This window comes from Electrona antarctica, assembly GCF_951216825.1.
Source record: "Electrona antarctica genome assembly, chromosome: 20".
Lineage (NCBI taxonomy): Eukaryota > Metazoa > Chordata > Actinopteri > Myctophiformes > Myctophidae > Electrona > Electrona antarctica.
This window is the reverse complement of record NC_136801.1, coordinates 34,170,560-34,190,361: the sequence shown is the minus strand read 5'-3', so window position 1 is coordinate 34,190,361 and position 19,802 is coordinate 34,170,560. Positions and strand designations below refer to the sequence as shown.

At 42.4% G+C, this 19,802-nt stretch overlaps 3 protein-coding genes across 3 annotated transcripts; all 3 read right to left on the bottom strand.

Annotated features, from left to right (window-relative positions):
- Positions 1-5,300, bottom strand: pkia (cAMP-dependent protein kinase inhibitor alpha). The gene is made up of 3 exons (XM_079489481.1): positions 5,235-5,300; positions 1,267-1,519; positions 1-127 (listed from the first exon to the last, which is right to left on the bottom strand). The coding sequence occupies exons 2-3, from the start codon at positions 1,472-1,474 to the stop codon at positions 51-53; spliced, it is 285 nt and encodes a 94-aa protein (XP_079345607.1). The 5' UTR covers positions 1,475-1,519; positions 5,235-5,300; the 3' UTR covers positions 1-50.
- Positions 5,301-7,180: 1,880 nt separating this feature from the next.
- LOC306913102 (small ribosomal subunit protein bS18m-like) lies at positions 7,181-14,445 on the bottom strand. Its single transcript, XM_079489631.1, has 6 exons — positions 14,320-14,445; positions 12,608-12,657; positions 11,985-12,068; positions 10,713-10,770; positions 10,494-10,553; positions 7,181-10,028 (listed from the first exon to the last, which is right to left on the bottom strand). The coding sequence occupies exons 1-6, from the start codon at positions 14,375-14,377 to the stop codon at positions 9,952-9,954; spliced, it is 387 nt and encodes a 128-aa protein (XP_079345757.1). The 5' UTR covers positions 14,378-14,445; the 3' UTR covers positions 7,181-9,951.
- A 1,693-nt stretch (positions 14,446-16,138) lies between these two features.
- LOC306913291 (glycosylphosphatidylinositol anchor attachment 1 protein-like) lies at positions 16,139-17,989 on the bottom strand (the record flags this gene model as incomplete). The annotated part of the gene is made up of 1 exon (XM_079489882.1): positions 16,139-17,989. The coding sequence occupies one exon, from the start codon at positions 17,987-17,989 to the stop codon at positions 16,139-16,141; it is 1,851 nt and encodes a 616-aa protein (XP_079346008.1).
- Between the last annotated feature and the right edge of the window lie 1,813 nt (positions 17,990-19,802).

Here is a 19,802-nt window from a genome sequence, read left to right as displayed (position 1 = left end):
GTTTTAGGGGGGAGTTAGATGAGATGGGAGTAACGTCATCCAGTATCCAGTTAGCTGTCCTCAGCTTGACTCTCCTGTTCTTTGGCTGAAGAATCCTGGATCTTCTCCGATCCTTCTCCCTCATTGCCTGATAGAGAGGGATGAATGGATAGAATGATGGATACAGCGTATCTATTTTTAAAGTGACAATTTAGGGACTTTTAATAATGTTTTGAAATACCTTTAACTCCTTGAATGAATTAATAATAGTATTTTTAACTCATTTTTGCTTCCGTCGCCATAGCCACCGTTTGGTTCCATGGCCCAAATCCTCCATGCACGCGCACACAGTCTTTAGTGGTTTTAGGGCTCGGAATGGAATAAAGTACGATGTTGGGAGCTTAATAAAACATTAATTCGAGCTCCCGCTAACCATATCAATGGTTCTATCGCTAGAGCACGGCCGCGACCCTGGCACGAAAATGCACGATTCTTACTTCCGGGTCATGCGGCCAGGAAACGGATCTTTTTCGTGTAGTCTACTGGCACTGGCCACTGATCGCCCCCCATGGTAACGGGTATTCAAGGAGTTAATACATTTTTCATTGTGCATCAGTAAGTCAGTCAGTGTGATAGGTTGTTCTAGAGGACCAGGGTCAGTGTGATAGGTTGTTCTATAGTCAATCTTTTGGATCGTCATACTTCGTCGTACATCAAGCCACCTCACGCTATACAGAAACACGAGATAGGCTCCTATACCCTATGGCCACATATGGCTCTGGAAGGCGAATTTTCACTGCGCGACACTGTCGTACGACTATAGAGCGTCGCAGTCCCGCCCCCGACGAGCGGCCCGGAAGAGAATCTTTCATTCATTTGTCCCATAGACGTTTCAGAAAGTATTTATTTAAAGACCTGAAGCCTCAGACAAAGCCAACTCGGATGGTGACAACTCATGACAATAAACAAAAAAAATTTGGGCCGAACAAATAATTAGAAAGAAGAAAAAAAGGGCAGGGTACAGCACTTTATTTTACATTTTTTATTCTTTCTAATTATTTGTTCGGCCCAAAGAATTGTGTTTATTGTCATGATTTGTCACCATCCGAGTTGGCTTTGTATTGTCCGAGGCTTACAGGTCTTTAAATAAATACCTTCTGAAACGTCTATGGGAAAAATTAATGGGAAATTCTCTTCCGGGCGTCATGAAAGGGGGCGGGACTGCGACGCTCTACTACGTCATCGACGAAGATTGCGTCAATGTGTTTGTCACCCTCCTCCTCTCACCTGACTTGTTGATGTTGAGCTGAGCCAGGCCCTGTGCCAGGCTGCCAGCAGCGGGCCCCTGAGCCAGGCCCTGTGCCAGGCTGCCAGCGGCGGGCCCCTGTTCTCCACCGGGGGCGTCCTCCGCGGCGGGGAGGTCGTGGACGGCGTTCCTGCGACCGGTCCGCCGCGAGCCAATGAAGCCCTCATAGGTCGCCTCCACATCCGTCATCGCTGACACACGTCACCATAGCAGGGCCTGCTGGGACACACAGCACTGCACACGCGCACACGTGTACGCACGCACGCACGCACGCACGCACGCACACACGCACGCACGCACACACACACAGATTATGCCGATCAAAAAAAGCTAAATAATGACACTTATATCAGCCACACCGATATATAGGTCACCGATATATGGATTCGTAGCCTGTGCTACGAATCCCTCCTAATTAATTATGGACTTTTGATTGACATTGTGAGTCATTATATTAAGTTTTCCATCATGCTCGCTTGAAGCACAATTAGGTAATTGTGCTCCTATTCAAAATATAAAAGGCACACCATTTCAATGGCTTGGTTGAATGCTTCTGAAAGTTCTTCTGATTGTAATAATTCAATTTTTCAAGTATGTTATTTCAGTATATGGACTGCTGAGCTTAATTACAGCCCTGAAATTCAGAGCACCTGATTGCACCTCTTGAATTGTTAAACGGTGACCCCAAGTTACAAGAATCAGTTGATTCAGATTAGATGGAAACATATTGGCTGACAAAAAAGTAAAGGGCTAAAATAATTGTCAGACTAAAACTAGACTGAAATGTCAACAGTTTTTGTTGACCAAAACTAGACAAATACATTTACAGATTATTGGACTAAGATTAAGACTAAAATGCTCGACTTTTAGTCGACTAAAACGTGACTAAATAAAAATAGGATGAGTTCGACTAAATACTATAAAAACTAACAACGGTGATTGAAACTGGACTAAGACTGAGACTAAATTTAAAAATAGCCGACAAAAACAACACTGGTTCCAACTGTCACTCTCGACCTCATGTCATGGGTTGATGATGTAGACCAGACACGCGTCGTGACTGAGCGCAGGACACGACACAGCCTGGGACAGTAGTGGTCGAAAGTCACAAAGTACATTTCCTTGAGTAGACTACTGTACTTCATTTTTTGAGTATCTGTAAGACATTGTTAATGTACAGTCATATACAGTGGGTCGTATCTGTCATAATATGAAATGTCTGTCATATATAGGGCTCTGTTTAATACTCTAAAGAAGCAACATCCGCAGTCAGCAAACTATAGCTAGAACTAGCTAGTGCTTCAAAATAAAGTGAAATCAGGTATCCAACATTTCGGCCATACAATTAACCATGGCCTGGCTGCAATGCATCCTGGTGAAACTTTTACTTGTAGTTGAATAACATTTGACCAGGAATATCTATATAGGTTACTTTGACCTGTGTATATACTGGGGATGTCCACCACTGCAAAAACACAAGGAAGTGTGTGTGTGTGTGTGTGTGCGCGTGTGTGCGTGTTCACATCATGCAATCATGTTATGCACACAGGTCAATGTACACATGCATAATGTGTGTGCCTCAGCGCATATAGGCTACTACATAGTCGCCCATGCAGTGTCATCGGCGACTCGCTGAATCTGGTCCTCCTGGCTTTACTGCCAAGTGCACAGTTGGCCTGTCCTTAAAATAGCATATAAACAAATGCATAATAGAACAAGCCAATGTGCTATGCCCTCATTTTCACTGACTGGCTGAGTGGCAAGTTAGATCTTGAGCTAACAAAACTGGTGGGTGGGTGGAAGTAAAAATTTGAACATTCCCGAAAACAAATCTAATTAAAAACTGAGAAATTCTCAAAAATAGTGAAAGTAGACAGAGCAGCTATTTTCACTATATTCGAAATAGGGTAATATAGGTAGGCTGTAGTTCATCCATAATATATCTCTGCTGTCGGGAGGAAAACTCATAACTCCAAAATGTTGAAATTGAATACCTTATATTTTTAAAACAAAGCAATACTGCATGCCTCATCAAAGTTGGTGTTGTAACTTTAGATATTGTCAATTAATTCCATGAGAGGGGGAGAGGTGGTGGAGTTAGTTGTTTTAGCAGACAGTTTGAGGGTCCAATGGAGTTAAAGTCCAAAGCACTTTTTACTACTTTCCATTGGTACAATATTTTAGAAACAACACACAATAACACTGATTTATGGCAAAAGAAAATCAAAAACCTCAAAAATTGAGTTATGAGGTTTCCTCCCTACAGCAACGAATTATGTTTTACGTAAGTATGGGTTTAAGAGCTTTCCTAGAAATGTAGTGGAGTCAAAAGCCTATACAATAATTGTCTTAGCCTTGGAGTGAAGCGGCCGTGTCGTAGTCAGAAGGTTCATTGTTCCGAAATGACTATCCCTATCTCTAACCCTAACCTAAACACAACCGCAAGCACGGGAGCAGTGCATGTTCGCCAACCTTAATGCATGTTCGGACTAGCGGGACTTCGGATCTATGGGCAGTTCCCGGAGTGAATGCCATGTGCTTGCAAAAAAGTAAAATACTCCATATGTACTACACCAACTACACTCAAGTAAATCAACACAACCAGTGATTGAAATATGAACACTGACCTCCTTTCCTTACAGATACTAGACCTGTACGTGCCCGTCGCAGTCGGCCACCGGCCTACTTGGGAACGATGCAACTTTGGAACCTAATGATATACGTTGTCATAGCACCCGTTTTAACTGTCAGCCGGTGTCCCACATGCTGGAGATCTGTGTATGTGCCTGTGTGTGAAGACTGCAAACTGAAAAGTGTATTAGTGTGTATGTGTATACTTGGCAATCAAATCGGCACACTGGCAGAGCCTGATTGGTTGAGCCTCAATTGGCTGAGGCAGAGGCTGGAAATTGCACAGGTGAAATCAAAGGAGTTGGCCTCATTAGGCCCACTGGCAGATCCGCTGGCCCAGGTGAAAGGAGTTGGCCTCATTAGGCCCACTGGCAGAGCCTGACCAGAGCCTTTTGTGGTGGTTCTAGAGAACCGTGGGTCCGACCGACTCGATACCTGGCACCTGCACACGAATGTGAAGTCAGTTGTGCATTACAACCATAGACACACGCACGCAGACAGACACGCAGAGGTGGCGCATTTATAGTAGAATAAAGCAATTAATGTCTCTCTCACTCACTCACGGCACGTGCACCCACACACACACACACAGCTTTATAGACCAATCTCTGGATTTGACTCAAATCCTTGAGATTGATTTTTGTGACTCCTCAAATGGTCAAATCTGATGTAAAAATATAATATTTTTGTGTTCATAATATGGTGGATTGATGATCCACTTGAACTTAATTAGCCCAATATTTTCTCCCATGTGCGGCTTCAAATCCGAAGTTCATTTCTTAAACCAAATTGACTTGATATTCAACTGGCTCGCAAAAGAAAAATAATATGATATCAAATCACTGCCTCTCCCCGATTGAAATGCCAAATATAGCCTACAGTCAGCATACATGGATATATAGCCACTATATTCGTCTATGCACGCATTTTGTTATTTTAATTTTAAACAGGTGTAGTGCCCTATTATATGAGGCTATACGTTAAAGGGTCGATGCATCGTCTATGTCTATGATGTCCAACAGGCTGACTGTAAAAGCAAGCATCGGACAGACACTGGCCTGAAAGACAATTAACCTCGCAGAAGATAGAACACGATTCCAGTCATAAATGAACACAGCTAGCCTATACGGCTATAGCCATGTCTTCTATATTGACAAATAATACCATGCACTCGAAGCTCCGCGCCCGTAAGGCAGACAGACGTAGGGACGCTACACCATATTCGAGAGAAGGGAGCTATATAGGCCAGATGCAATATATGAAAATGTCTCTCCCTTCTATTTTCCAAGAATGCATGATGATGCCTCTCTCCTCCTACCTGTTGGGACTGATGGCTTCCTCCAGGTATTTGCGAGGTCACATCACATCATCATCACACGGATTTCGGTTATGTGCCGTTTTCTTGTCGGAGGCAAGGGCAAGGCAAGGCAAAATGAAATGATCATGCACGGGAGACGGGACGCAGCACCGCAATGAGTGCAATTTTCGGAGCCATGTATGTACGTAGGCTACTGCGCACCATCTGCGTATTCCCAGGGGGCTTATTCAGGCTGAGGTCACGCTTAACTTTTTTTTTTTGCTTCATAAGCTTTGCTTCAGCTTCTCCACCAAGCAAAATCCCCACTGTATAGATAGCCTACCTACAGTCGTAGGCTACAAATATGGTCATTGGTGCATGGGATTTCAGACGAAAGTTACCATCCGCTCCCGACCGGATCATAAACCCGAAATGGAATGCTGCCCAGGCTAGTCCTGACTCCTGACTGAGTAGAGTGCACTCCCAGGAGTCGGGACCATAGTGAATCTGCCCTGAGTCTGAGAGATAGGTGGGGCTATTGCTGGGACGGGTTATGACTTCTGAGTCTAATGATCATTACAACATAGCCAGGCTACTGAAATGATAGAAAATTATTGTAATTTGTAAAAAAAAAAAAAAAAAATGTTATAACTGTCTCCCAAATTTATTATAGCTTAATTTATCTTATATATTGCAATATCATTTGGGGAGCTACTTATAATACACATCTTCACAAACTCCAGCAAAAAAAGATTCTGCAGGATTGCCACATACAGTGATTGGTCTCCTCATTCTGCCCCTCTTTTCAAACAACTCAATATTTTACCAATCTTTAATTTAAATACATACCAAACCTGCAACTTTATTTTCAAAGTATTGTTCCAGCCATGCAGTTTAATTTCCTTTGCCATGTAAAGACTTTTTCCAGTTCAACAGTGATGTGCACCACTTCAATACGAGACAGGCAAATCATTTACATCTCCCAAAGTTCCGTACTGGTCTGTGTCAGTTCTCCATCAGATACAGGGGGGCCCAGCTATGGAACACCTATACAGCAATCTCATCAAATTCTACTTCATTAAATCATTTCAAATATAAGTTTAGGACACACTTAATTGACCAGATCACTTAATTATATTTCTTTGTATCATCCCTTCTTTTCTCTAATCCATGTAACCAAGAATTCTTCATTGTGATTTACATAGGTAGAGGCCTCGTAGAAGCCCCTTGGGATTTTTTGCCTCAGCCTAGCACTTTACCCTTCTTATATTTATATGTTGACACTGTATTGTTTTTTGAGTGGTGTAAACCACTCCTACGACTGGCTATGTTAGTCTGTCTGTCTGTCTGTCTGTGCATGCAAAATGAGCATGGTTGCTACGGTCACCCAGTTCACCCGGGTGTGATTTCATTACGTCAGACATTACGTCAGATCAGAGATGATCAGGCTATATAATACCTTACACCACTCAGTTCATACGGGTGTGATTTTTTATACTGTGCTGAATAAATAAAAACAACACAATACAATTAATGGGTTATTGCGACCATAAGTCGCATTTACTATGTTTGTTTGTTGCGTCACCCATGTCTCTTATGGTCACCCCGTGTGACATCACGCCTCGTGACATCACCCTTCCATATGGTCACACCCCCATATATGGTCACGCCTTGTGACATCATGGGAGACCCTTAGATATCCATATTATATGGACCATATGTGGTTGTCAGTCCAACCACTGAGGTTGCCCGCCAACATTTGCGACTCGCGAGTCTTGCAAATGAACCAAGTTGGTACAACTATATGAGGCTATGAGCAACCTAACACCATGCGAAAACACCAAGTATTTATCCAGAATTTGTGTGACTTACTGTATTCAGTGCACCATGGATGACATAATTTGACCCCATTACTGCACAGCCCTCTGGCACATATGACTGCATTGCTGCTGCCTCCGTCAGACACACCCAACTGTAAGCCATACACAGTTGGGTACATGCACATAACTTGTACAGTATGTTGGTGGACTGTAACATAGGAGTACATACATTTACTTGAGCATTTATGCTTATTACTTTCATTCCAGTAACATTTCAAAGGCAAAACAATATCGGACTGAATTCACTAGATTTGAGCTTGTACATCTCATATTTTCACTATTTTACTTAATAAGTACATTTAAATACAGCAATAAAATGTACTTTGTAATTTGACAACAAATATGACAGAACAACGTTGACCAGTAATATTTGACAAAAGAGTAATATTTGACCAAAGAGTGTCTAATCTATACTTTGATTGACCCAAGTACGAGTTACACTTGTGAGGATGAGTCACTACGCCCGTCCTCTGAATTACATAATTTATAAGTACAGTTATGGCCCCTATGGCCTCCAGCCTGCCCTAAACGAAAGGTCTCTGTGGAAACCATTAATGAATTGCATTTTTATAGCGCTTTTTCAAGTGCTCAAAGTGCTTTACAATGGTTCATTCATTCATACATTGGGAGGTGAACATGGCGAGAGCTTCTCTAAATATTACTTTAAAGTGGCATTAATGTAGGTTATTTTTCTACATCATGGCTTGGGCCCCCATTCAGTTATGTCTGCCAATAACAGGCAGATCCATCATATCCTACATATCCAAATTTGTATTTGTAATGAAAGCGATTCTGTGTCAATACAAGTCAGTGCATGTCCTCCATTCGGTCTTGAAAACATTAAGGTAGCCTATACATTTCAGCACACAAGATGGTAAACAGCACCTGTAGCACCACAACAAAAAAAAAATAGTAAATTGATTATAATAAAACAAAACAAAACATTCAGGATAATTGTTCACCTTTTGCTGGAAATATTTGAATAGGTTTTTAAGTTTGGTCTGCTATTTTCTTTTTTTATAATGAAAATGTGGCACAAATCATTGACAATTATATACTGTATATTCTTTCAGAGCGAATGTTTTTAACTCACATCTTTGCTTCTGGGGGATCCCTATTTTTTCAGATGGGGGTCGGCGGCCAAATACATATAGTTTTTGGGGGTCCTTGACATTCACCAGATATAGAAACATGTTTTTCAGAAAACCAGTCATGATTTAGAAGACATTTGTAGAATCGTCCTCAGGTCTAAATGGTTAAAAGGTTGTGCGGTGGCAGCTGGCTATGGAATGTCAGGAGACTGAGAACAGGGGGGAGAAATTAAAAGTAGAGGAGACGTGACTGAAAGAGGACCAAACAGGTTGAAGAGCTCCACTCAGTTGAGAGAGAATGTTGATGCCTCCACTCTTCAGCAACCATAGGTACATGGTGAGGGTACTAGCTTGCAGAGGTTGCCCTCTGGTGGACGAAGGAATGAGTGGCCACCAGTGTTGTTTTTGACAGCAAATTTTGATTTTAGTTTTAGTCAGTCCTTTGAATCATTTTCATTTAGTTTTAGTCACCTGAAATTTTAGTCACCTGAAATGTTCTAGTTAGTCCAGTTTTAGTCGACTAAATGTCGACTGACCTACTTGTTGTTAACTAGTTGTACGAACGCTTGTTTTCTATTGTTGTATTGTTTATTGGATCTTGTTTAGTCGATACACTTAATTGTTTTAGCTCATGCTCATTTGATTTAGCTATTTTGTCTCATCTGTTTAAGGAAATAGGTAGCTGATATATTGCACTTTTACCTTAGCGCTAGGTATACTCTTGGTTGCTTGTTTTTGCAGAAAATGCACTAAAGACTTCTGGTGATTAGTAGTTTTTGTTCCCTACCTATGTTGAATACACTTATTGTAAGTCGCTTTGGATAAAAGCGTCTGCTAAATGACTGTAATGTAATGTAATAAGATTTTAGTCGACTACAGTTGATTTAATCGACTAAAATGTGTTTTGACAGGCCTTGATATCGTCATAATGGCAGATTTTACACTTTGGTTGCATGCTGAAAATAGCAGATGGCGAGCGTGGTCCCGTGAATTTGTTGCGCGTGTGCTCGTTACGTGCACACGCCCACGACTCACCAGACCTGGATTCTGTTTAGTTTTATTGTAATGCTTGCGTTGTTGCGCCCCTCTTCAACAGACCTGGAGGAGACCTGTGTAATGTGTTGATCCAGGCAACAACGCCTGCGTTCCTCTCTTCACGTTTGCAAGGCCCTTTAAGCGTGAAATAAATAGTCCCCCACTCCTCCAGCACAGTTTGCTATTGTAAAGTTATGCTTTGCTATTATGGTTTTAGACCTAGGTTCCTGCTGTTCTACATAATTATAGGCAACCACTTGAAGAAATCGTAGACAAGAGGAAACCTCTTAAGAAATATGTTGACAATTAGCATTTTATGGACAACTAAGAATTATGACATTTAGACATAAAGCCGAGACTTAGACAAAAGAATGACGGACTCTGTGGAATCCAAATGACTGAAATCAGCAGTGGCAACTGAGAACTTGACTCTGTGTGAACAGCTACAGCATCTGCTGCTTCAGCTATGGAGGGTTGTGCCGCGGCAAGCCACTCACCACAGAGTTAGGGGGGAGACAGTAGACACAGAGGAGTCATTCCCTCGGGAGGTCCAGCAAGTCTTTAAGGTCGGGAAGGAAAATGAAGGAGCCAGCAGACAGCCGTGGGGAGTTGTGGTGCTTAAGAAGTTATGTGAAGCTACAGACAAAAAAACCCTCAATTATTGTAACTGAATCAGCCTGTAACCGGAAAATGGGGTCCAGGTTGGAAAAAAACCCCAAAAAACAACAAAAACTATTCCAAGGGTCTGATATCACAGATGGTCGGGTCTTTCATAAACTGCGGATGTTTGTGGGTCACTGACATGAAACCTGCGTAGTGAAAAACAAGAATGACAACTTCATATCATACCAGAATGCGTGCCAAGCTAAAACCCCTTGAAAGTATTGGCATGACTCTTGCATAACAAAAATGTGCTTTAATTAGATACTGTAAGTAACATGATCAGCATGGACATTTTGGTAACAAATTCACAGGGTGATTTTGTCTGCTGTCCATATCAAGCTTTAAGAATGTAAAATTTAAGATTGATGGCAGGAAAAAATCGAGTGGCAATGTGAATTTAACTTGAATGATGAATCTGTCGTTTAATGCAATCAGATAGGACTTTTCTGTTTGGAAACTTTGGATGTGGGCTGTCTGTCAAGGCCAGAAAGTAGGATTTTGTCACTCAGTAGGCATTCCCGCATAACTTCCAGGTATGATGATGTAATGCGCATACCCTCTATTTGGAAAACAACTTAGTGTTTTTAGAACATTATGCAGGGTAGACTTACCCATTTTTCTGGCCCTTTTAACAGCTTTAGTGACATCCCGTTGTTTTTTTGCACATAGGCCTGTAAAATAAAATAAAAAAATAAAATGCTTAACGTGACAACCTACTTCCATCTTGTGTTTATTACACTGCAATATGTTGTCTAAAAGTCGTCTGTACTTGAGACTATAGCATTGAACTACAGTACATTGAACTTAATATAATTTAAATACTTCTTCACCTGTTAGGTGTCGGCCATAAATTCTACCGGTATGAGGAGATATGAACTGGGACAAAAGCTGCAAGGAAAAGAGAACAGCACTGCAAATTAATTTGATCAACGCAACTTCAATATAAAGCAAGATAATATAAAGCAAGATAGTGCCACCAGAATTTGAATTGTATAATTTGGAGTAGCATAACTTGAAACTTAGTGGTATAGATACATTGAAAACTCTTTTAAATATTCTCTAACAGTACTATGATATACGGAAAATAGGGGCATCAGGTTGAAAGAGGTAAAAAAAAAAAAGTCACATAATTAGCCAAAGCAATATATCAGGCTGCAAGATGAAGCCAACCAACCTATGGTGCCGTTGTTGTGAGTAAACAGGTAACTTAGAAGGGCTGGACAATTAACTGAAAATATATCAAAAGATTCAAAACCAATATTCAGAACTAATAACAGACTTAATCTGGCTCATGTAGATGAATTGATTAATCGAGAAGCAGTGTTTTTCCTTTCTTATTTCAATGACTCAAAATTCGAAAAGATTAAAAATAAATAAAGATAATCGATGAAATAATTTGTATGATTAACCACTAAGGATATGGTAAGTGATATATTTGGTTCAGTTTCAGTCAATAGGGAGGGTATCAGGTTACGATCGCCCATAATACATCTCGCCCTCGACAAGTTGGTCAATGGGCGACTCGTCTGGTATTCATAAGGAGAGAGAGTACCCACTCATCAGTGTGTTCCAGTTCCAATTTTGTCTGCTCCTTTCTTGGTATTATCACTTCCAACTGCATTTTCAGTTTACTAAAGAGCTGGACTAGAGACAGGGAGACCCCTGATACTGAACAAACACTCATTAGCAACGAGTACCATCATAGAGCTAAAATCACTATCATTACCCTTGAATCAGAATTCTTTGTACAATGTGGTGTACAAAAATAGCTAATGTACAAGCTCACAACGCTTGCAGTTCTGCTACCATGCAGTCACCTTTTGAGAACCTTTCCCAAGTTATTACAATATAACCTTTAAAAAGAAGAAAACAAAACAAAATAAATCAACTGATTGTTGTTCATATCATATATAATGCTAAATGCCTAAATTGTTATAATGGACTAGTTTGTAAATATGATAAGGTATCCATTATATGAGCACATATAACACATTTATTGTTTATGTCTCAGTTAAACCATCGTGGGAAAAAAGTTCTAGAGGCACTCGCATTGTTCTTTAATCAAAAAATAGCAACAAAAAAAACATGTTTTCAATACTAACCTGGATATTCTTATAATCCACTGTGATCTTGTGAAGAATACAGACTTTGGGTGGTTTCTTGAATGGATTGTCCATCTTCACAAGCTAATGGGTGAAGAGCACAGTCATAAAAGATTTGCTGAGACAATGTGCTGTAACTTCTAACTAAGTATAACATGAGTAGGGGTGCAACAGTTAATGGAAGAAATATTAGAATCCATAAGGACCGATATTCGAAAGGTGAAACAATTGTAAACAATTACAAAAATAATAAACATAGCCAATCTACAAGCTACACAACGACTCAAGGAGCTCACAGCCTTGCCAGCTCAAAATAACAATACTTAGTTTTCAAGAGTGTTGCGCACAAACGTCACTACGTCAGTAGCATTACAAATGTATAAAGGCCTACACAAATACACCCCATACCAATTCCATTTCCCTCCCTCTATTTCCATTCCAAGTGGGTTTGTTTTATATGAAATGCCAGTGCCACTATTCCAAAGCCCCCTCCTACATTTTTTAACTATTTTAAGCAATGGGAAAAGATTTTTGGGGGTGGGTAGATCTTGTTGAACTGATCATTTTGAAAGTAGCTCTCAAGCCAAAAAAGTGTGGGCACCCCTGTTGTATAGTATTCATACCAGAGCATCATTGTGTTGAGTCACACTGGCGGTGGACAGGCTCTTTACATCTGGAACAGACAATACAGTCACTTGTTAATACAGTAACACGGACTGGGCAACTAAACATTGTGGGCAGTGTAAAGTAAATAATAACAGTAATAATAATAATAAATAGAACTGCACTGTCGAGTGCCTACTTGCACTTTGCACACAACTAGTGCGCAAGCAGAGCGCGCAAGTACTGTCAACCACTACAAACTTTCAAATCTCAGCCTCTCTGTAAAACATTGGAATTAAATACTAAGGTCGAGTTATAACTGGCCGTCGATGGTGACGTAATTACGATACGTTTCAATATTGGTTAGCTAACAGGTATGTATGTATATGTAAATTGTAAGTTGAATAAAGGTAATAAAGGTAGGTTTCAGATTACGTACATGTATACATAGAGGCATTACCTTTAATCCACCCGACACAGAAACATATCTTGATTACGTCACATCACCATCGAGAGCCAGTTATACCCTGGCATTGGTGCATATCTTCATATAAACAGTAGAACCTCATCTTACATACATGTATGTATGTAACTTGTATATGTAATTTGTAAGTTGATGAGTAGTATACTGTGGTTACTTGGGTTATTGTATGCGTATGTCGTGGCTGCATGATTTGAGAGTGACGTAATGAAGATATGTACCAATGCCAGCCTTGCCAGGGTATAACTGACTCTCGATGGTGACGTAATAAAGATATGTTTCAGTGTCGGGTGGATTGAAGGTAATGCCTCTATGTATATATGTATGTAATCTTAAACCTACCTTCATTACGTCACCATCAATAGCCAGTTATACCCTGGTAATGGTACATATCTTCATATAAACAGTACAACTTACATATATAAATGTATGTATGTATATGCAAGTTGTATATATGTATATGTAATTTGTAGTATACTGTGGTTACTTGGGTCGTTGTATGCGTATGCCATGGCTGCGTATGACGTAATGAAGATATGTACCAATGCCAGGGTATAACTGGCTCTCGATGGTGACGTAATAATGATATGTTACAGTGCCGGGTGGATTAAAGGTAATGCCCCTATGTATACATGTATGTAATCTGAAACCAATGCCACAAAATTAATCATTACATGAAGATATGTACCAATGCCAGGTATAACAGGCTCAGATTACATATATACATGTATTTATATGTAAATTGTATATATGTATTAGTATACAACATACATACATACATACATACATACATACATACATACATACATACATATGCTTGGATTTTACACGGTATATGCCATCTGGTGGCCAATAAACCGAATACAAATCTCAGAATGTTTAAGCAGTTTTAAGGACCCATTTTAGGCCAGTGCAATAGAGCATGCTTTTGCGCGCGCACGCACGCACGCACGCACACACACACACACACACACACACACACACACACACACACTGGCCTGGCTGGAAACAAGTTCTTGAGCTTAGCCCAGATACCCTGGGTAAATATAGTAATCATTTCATTTCATTACACACACACACACACACACACACACACACACACACACACACACACACACACAAGATCATTAGAGCTATGGACCAGATCGAGCTACTACATACATACATTTCATGAATTCCATATACAATAGCAATAGATCACCACCACGCGCTATTTATGTATTTGTATATTTTGCGGGAATGTAATCTTACTTGAGATTACGGGCGTAAAAACCCGTTTTAGTGTTTGTAATCCTCGGAGAAGAGACATGTCGGGAAAATAAAAACTGACGGACAGAGAACACCGGATGTTGGTACGACCATTAATTCATTCCGTGTTCGACTCGGGCGGTGTTGCAGCGTATATTGTAGTTCCTACCATGGATGAACTCGGTTCCCAGGGCTCGGGACCGGTGCTCGGGTCTTCAATAACTAGCGATTCACCGGCCCTGTTCTCAGTCCATGAGCCAGAGTAAATTACGAATTGAGTGTGCAAAACCATATTAAATTGGTTTTATATGAGCAATATACGTAAATTAATATATGATATGTTGATATCCCTTCCACAGGAGTAGCTTTTTCATTTATCACCACACATTTTGTTATTTTCACCCAGGGCCGGATTAACACCTCTGAGGGCCCCTGGGCACTGAAGCTCGAAGGGCCCCCCTTCACGCACGGGCAACATTTTTGCTGTTTTGGAGCCGTTTTGGGGCAGTTTTATGCTGTTATATTGGCCTATTTCCGGTCGCCTACCCCCCCAGAGTGACAGCCAATCTAGCGCATTGTTGCTGCTTTACACACAGTTGCACTTTTCAGCTGCACTCACTAACAATAAAACACTAATCTTTTTAGACACCATTTATTTCATTCGGATTAGCAGGGAAATGTTCTGTGGAGCTAAAACAATAAAAGAAAAAATCTTTTATTTTTTTGAGGGGCCCCTGGTGCCCAAGGGCCCCTGGGCACGTGCCCAAAGTGCCCATATGGTAGATCCGGCCCTGTTTTCACCTACAGTAGGCCAGGCCTACATGATAGGTGAATAGGTACAAATCACACCTGTGTGAAGTGAGGCCGGGGCGCTCTTATCATCATACATCAACATTCCCAGCTCAACCAATCAAATCATCACAAATGTCATTCCGGCCAATCGCTTTTGAAAAGTTTTGGCGTCTTCACTTTTCTGCCCTCACTTTTAGTTTAGTTTAGTTTAGTTTAGTTTAGTTTAGTTTAGTTTAGTTTAGTTTAGTTTAGTTTAGTTTAGTTTAGTTTCAAATACAATATTTACAACAATGAATGGAAGCTGTTACAAAACATGAACACAAAAACATGTATTTTGCTCAGCGAAACAAATCATCGCTATATGGGGTGATCAGCCAATCACAAGCCAATGTTTGTGATCACACAAACCCGGAAAGCTAAATTTAATTAGTCTAATAGTTATCACCATAAAACTTCCCCAGTTGATTACTTACACGAAGACAATGATTTATTGTAGGCCTATTACAAGTTTTCTGAAATTGTACATTTAAATATGCAAATTAGGCATTATATAGGAAAATGTGCAAAAAATAGAAAATATGAAAAAGCTACTGCTGTGGAAGGGTTATCATATGTTAGTTTAGTTAAACAGACCATAAACAATTTAATATAGGTATGGTTTTGCCCACACTCAATTCATAATTAACTCAATTCATAATTAACGTTCCAATTAGCCCTTCACTAAGTCCCTCCCCAACGCATCATTGTCCAATAGGCACATTAGCAGCGAAGAAAGCTTGACCTGCATAGCAACCGTTGCGTTGCTAAACTATTTGGATTGGCATTGGACAATCGCTTTTTGGGGTGGGATTTAGTGAAGGGCTAATTGTGGAGCCCTAGCCTCGGAAACCCAGACAGTGGAGGGGGGGTCCTGGTTCATGGATTAAGAACCGGAACGGTTTAACCGTGGTGCAATCTACCTGTTGAAATAATGAACCAATACAACCACTGCGGTTTCCTAATGCCAAAAGGTGATTGCCGACTGTATCTACTACCTCCAGAAAAGAATATTCCAGAACAGCAGCCAGCAGGGGTAGATTGTCAAGGCCACAAGAGGGTAGACCAGAGAGCCATAGAGGGAGTTGTCCAGGATGCCCTGTGAGATGGCAGACAGGAGGAGCCTCCAGCCGCCCAGGAAGCCGACAGGCATCTCCTGCAGCTCCCGGGAGAAGAACACGCTGAAAAGTAGCGTGCCGGCAGGGCTGAGGACGACCATGATGAAAGCCGACGGAAACTTCGGTACGTGGGGTGTGACGAAGGCTGCCAGGGGCACCAAGGTGAGAGCCAAGACGAAGCCCAGGGAGAAGTTGACGAAGGCGGCGCAACCCAGCAGCAGAGTCAAGTACACGACAGCCACCAGCTTCAGAACTCTCCAGCCCTGCCCTGTACGCTGTCCTGACGGCAGCTTGTGTGGAAGAGCGAGGCCCGCTGTGTAGATGACAATGGCCGTCAGGACAACAGCCTCCGTCTCAGACAGAGGGAAGTGTCTCACGGCCACCGCCTGAGAACGGATGGGCAGTGTGTACAGAGCCACACCTGTCAGGTGGCTGATCGTGATCGGAGTCAACACGGACAACAGTATCCCCGAAGGGCTGGATGTCGGCTCGATGGCAGTGACGCTGCAGACGTTGTCTGCCGTTGACGGTGGAGATACGAGTTGAACCCACAAGTCTAAGGCACGAAGTAGCGGTACGACAGCGAGTAAGCCAAAGGCTGGCATATAGTAAGCGATGGAGACGAAGTGAGAGAGCGATGGCATGAGATAGAAGAAGCAGGACTGGTGCAGGCGAGCCGAGAGATTATTGAGCTTCCGATACATTCCTTCCATGAGCCTGCCGACTTTGGTGGCATCAGCCTTGTACTGGTGGAAACTGTTGATCCCCTTGATGGAGGCAGCATCTATGTGGTAGCGCAAGAACAGTCCGTGGTTACCCCAGGGCCGTCCACTGGCCTGCTTCAATACCATCAGTAACATGGTCTGGACGGCATGGCTGTAACCCGACACTGTGTCCCAGTCTTTCCTCTGACGTTTGCCCTGGATGGTGCAGGGAACCATTATCTTCTGGCAGAAGGCACTGAAGAGGTTGACCAGATCCAGGTTGGGCAGCTGACCATTAAGCCCCTCTAGAACCAGGTCTAAGCTGGTGATGACATCACTGCTGAGCTCCAGGGAAAGTGCTGCCTGGATGGAGCCACCGCGGCCTAGGAGTGGAGACCAGCCCATACCCGTAGCATTAGGGTGGTGGTAGCCCTCCAGCCAGGCCTGCATACCAATCAGATCATGATCATTCACCAGGAAGATGATATCCTTGGCCCAGTAAATCTGACTACGAAGGTACTGTGCCAAGCCAAGCAGAAGGCCCACGGCCTGGTTGTTGCTATTCCCTGGGCTGGAGGGGACACTCAGCACCAGGGCTTCGGCGCGATGTGCTCTAGGAGCCCGCAGGATCCCATACACATTAGTACCGTTCACAATAACTCTCTCTTTGTTGTCGTCAGGGAAGGGGAGTGTCCGGTTGAAGCTCTGGGTAAACGCCTCCAGCCCTCGAGACTCCATGGTTTTCACCAGCCAATCCACTGGCATCCCATGTGCCTTCTTTTTGTTAGCCGCGAACTCCCTGCCAGTGGCCATAGCCATCTCTCCCGCTGTGAAACCCTCCTGAACCACAGTGTGATGCAAGGCCGTCTCTGTCATCTTAGTATGCGGAATAAATGGCTCAAAGGCGAGGCCCATGAACCATACCACGCCTGCCATGTAACATATAACAGAGATCAGGGCATTCCGGCGGACGAGCACCTGTGTCAAAGGACGCCTTCTGTTTGGGTCTAGCAGTAGCCCCATCATCATGCATACTGTCCTGTTGAGATGGTACAACCTTTCTTTTCGGACGTTATAAAGGGCCAATATTGCAAAACTGCAAAACTGATGACATGGTGTGATGATGACATAACCAGTTCCCTACACTAAATGCTGTTTTTTGGGCATGTCTGACATAGTAACATGATAGGGATGACGTGGTAATAATGATGACATATGCAGGAGGGTTGAGAACATAGCTACAAAAGAAGAATACAAAACTGCTCGCCCCAATTCCAACTCGCCCCAAACCCAAACTGCGAAGAACGGTCGAGCCGACCGCGAAGAACGGTTGCCCCCAAAGCCTCACGAAGTCGCCCCCAAAAGTACGGACAAGTCGCCCCGTAAAACCGTTGTATTTTCGAGGTAACAGAGAGAGAGAGAGAGAGCAGAGAGAGAGAGATTTTTACCAGTGCTTTTGAACAGAGAGAGATTTTACCTGTACTTTTAAACAGAAAGAGAGAGATATTTACCTGTACTATATTTTTACCTGTACTTTGAGATTTTTCCCTGTACTTTGAGATTTTTCCTGTACTTTTAAACAGAGAGAGAGAGAGAGAGAGAGAGAGAGAGAGAGAGAGAGAGAGACTTTTGGGGCTAGACAGAGAGGAGGTAAAGTGTCTACTGTCTAGCTATAGTGAGAGTGGAGTGGGCCATGAGTGGGGAGGGGGGTCATCAGCCCCTTTTGTTTGAGTGTGCTGGGTCGTTACTACAACAACAACAGATCAACTGTAGGAATGTAACTATTTATTTAAGTGAAAAAATGAACAGGTCAAGTTAATAAGACGCCACTTTAAACACAAACAAACACACACACACACACACACGCACGCACGCACGCACGCACACACGCACACGCACACGCACACACGCACACGCACACGCACACACACACACACACACACACACACACACACACACACACACACACACACACACACACACACACAACCCCTGGGGGTCCCTGAGCCACAGTTTGATAACAAGATTCTAGGAAAGTCTGTGAAACATTTCACGTAAATTGCACGCTGCGTTCATGATTTGAGTCATTTTGTTCCAAAAATGTGTTTTGCAAAAATCCCCCTGTTGGTGGCGCTATAACAGGCCAATGTGAAAAGGGTGGGATATATTCCTCAGCCTAGTAGGAAAGTCTGTGAAAGATTTCACGTAAATTGCACGATGGGTTCATGCCTACTTTGAAAGCCAATGTTAGCCAATTAGGATGGAATATGAAATTTCGGACAGATCTGCGGGATTTTTGGACAGTATCTGGAAGAGTAATATAAAAAATCACACCTGTGTGAACTGAGTGTTGTAAGGTCTTATATAGACTGATCAGCTGTGGTCTGACGTAATGTCTGACGTAATGAAATCACACCCATGTGAACTGGGTGACCATAGCAACCATGCTCATTTTTTGGTACGAACAGACAGACAGACAAACTAACAAAGCCAGTTGTAGGAGTGGTTTACACCACTCAAAAAATGCACATGGAAGGTCAAGGCCCACATACCAAAATAATTGCAACTAAGAAAGGCGCAATTCGGGGCACGGTGGAACAGTCGGTACTGCTGTCGCCTCACAGCTAGAAGGTCATGGGTTTCGATTCCCGCTGTGGGCGATGGGGGCGTGTTCTCTCCTCCGTGTAATCAGTGCCCATACCCGAGGCGGGGTTGGCAAAAAGGCCTTTCTGTGTGGAGTTTGCATGGTCTCCCTGTGTCCCCTATAGGGCAGGTACCCTCACAAAAATCATGCAGTAATCCTGGTCTCTAAACTACCTCATGCATAGAAGGAAGC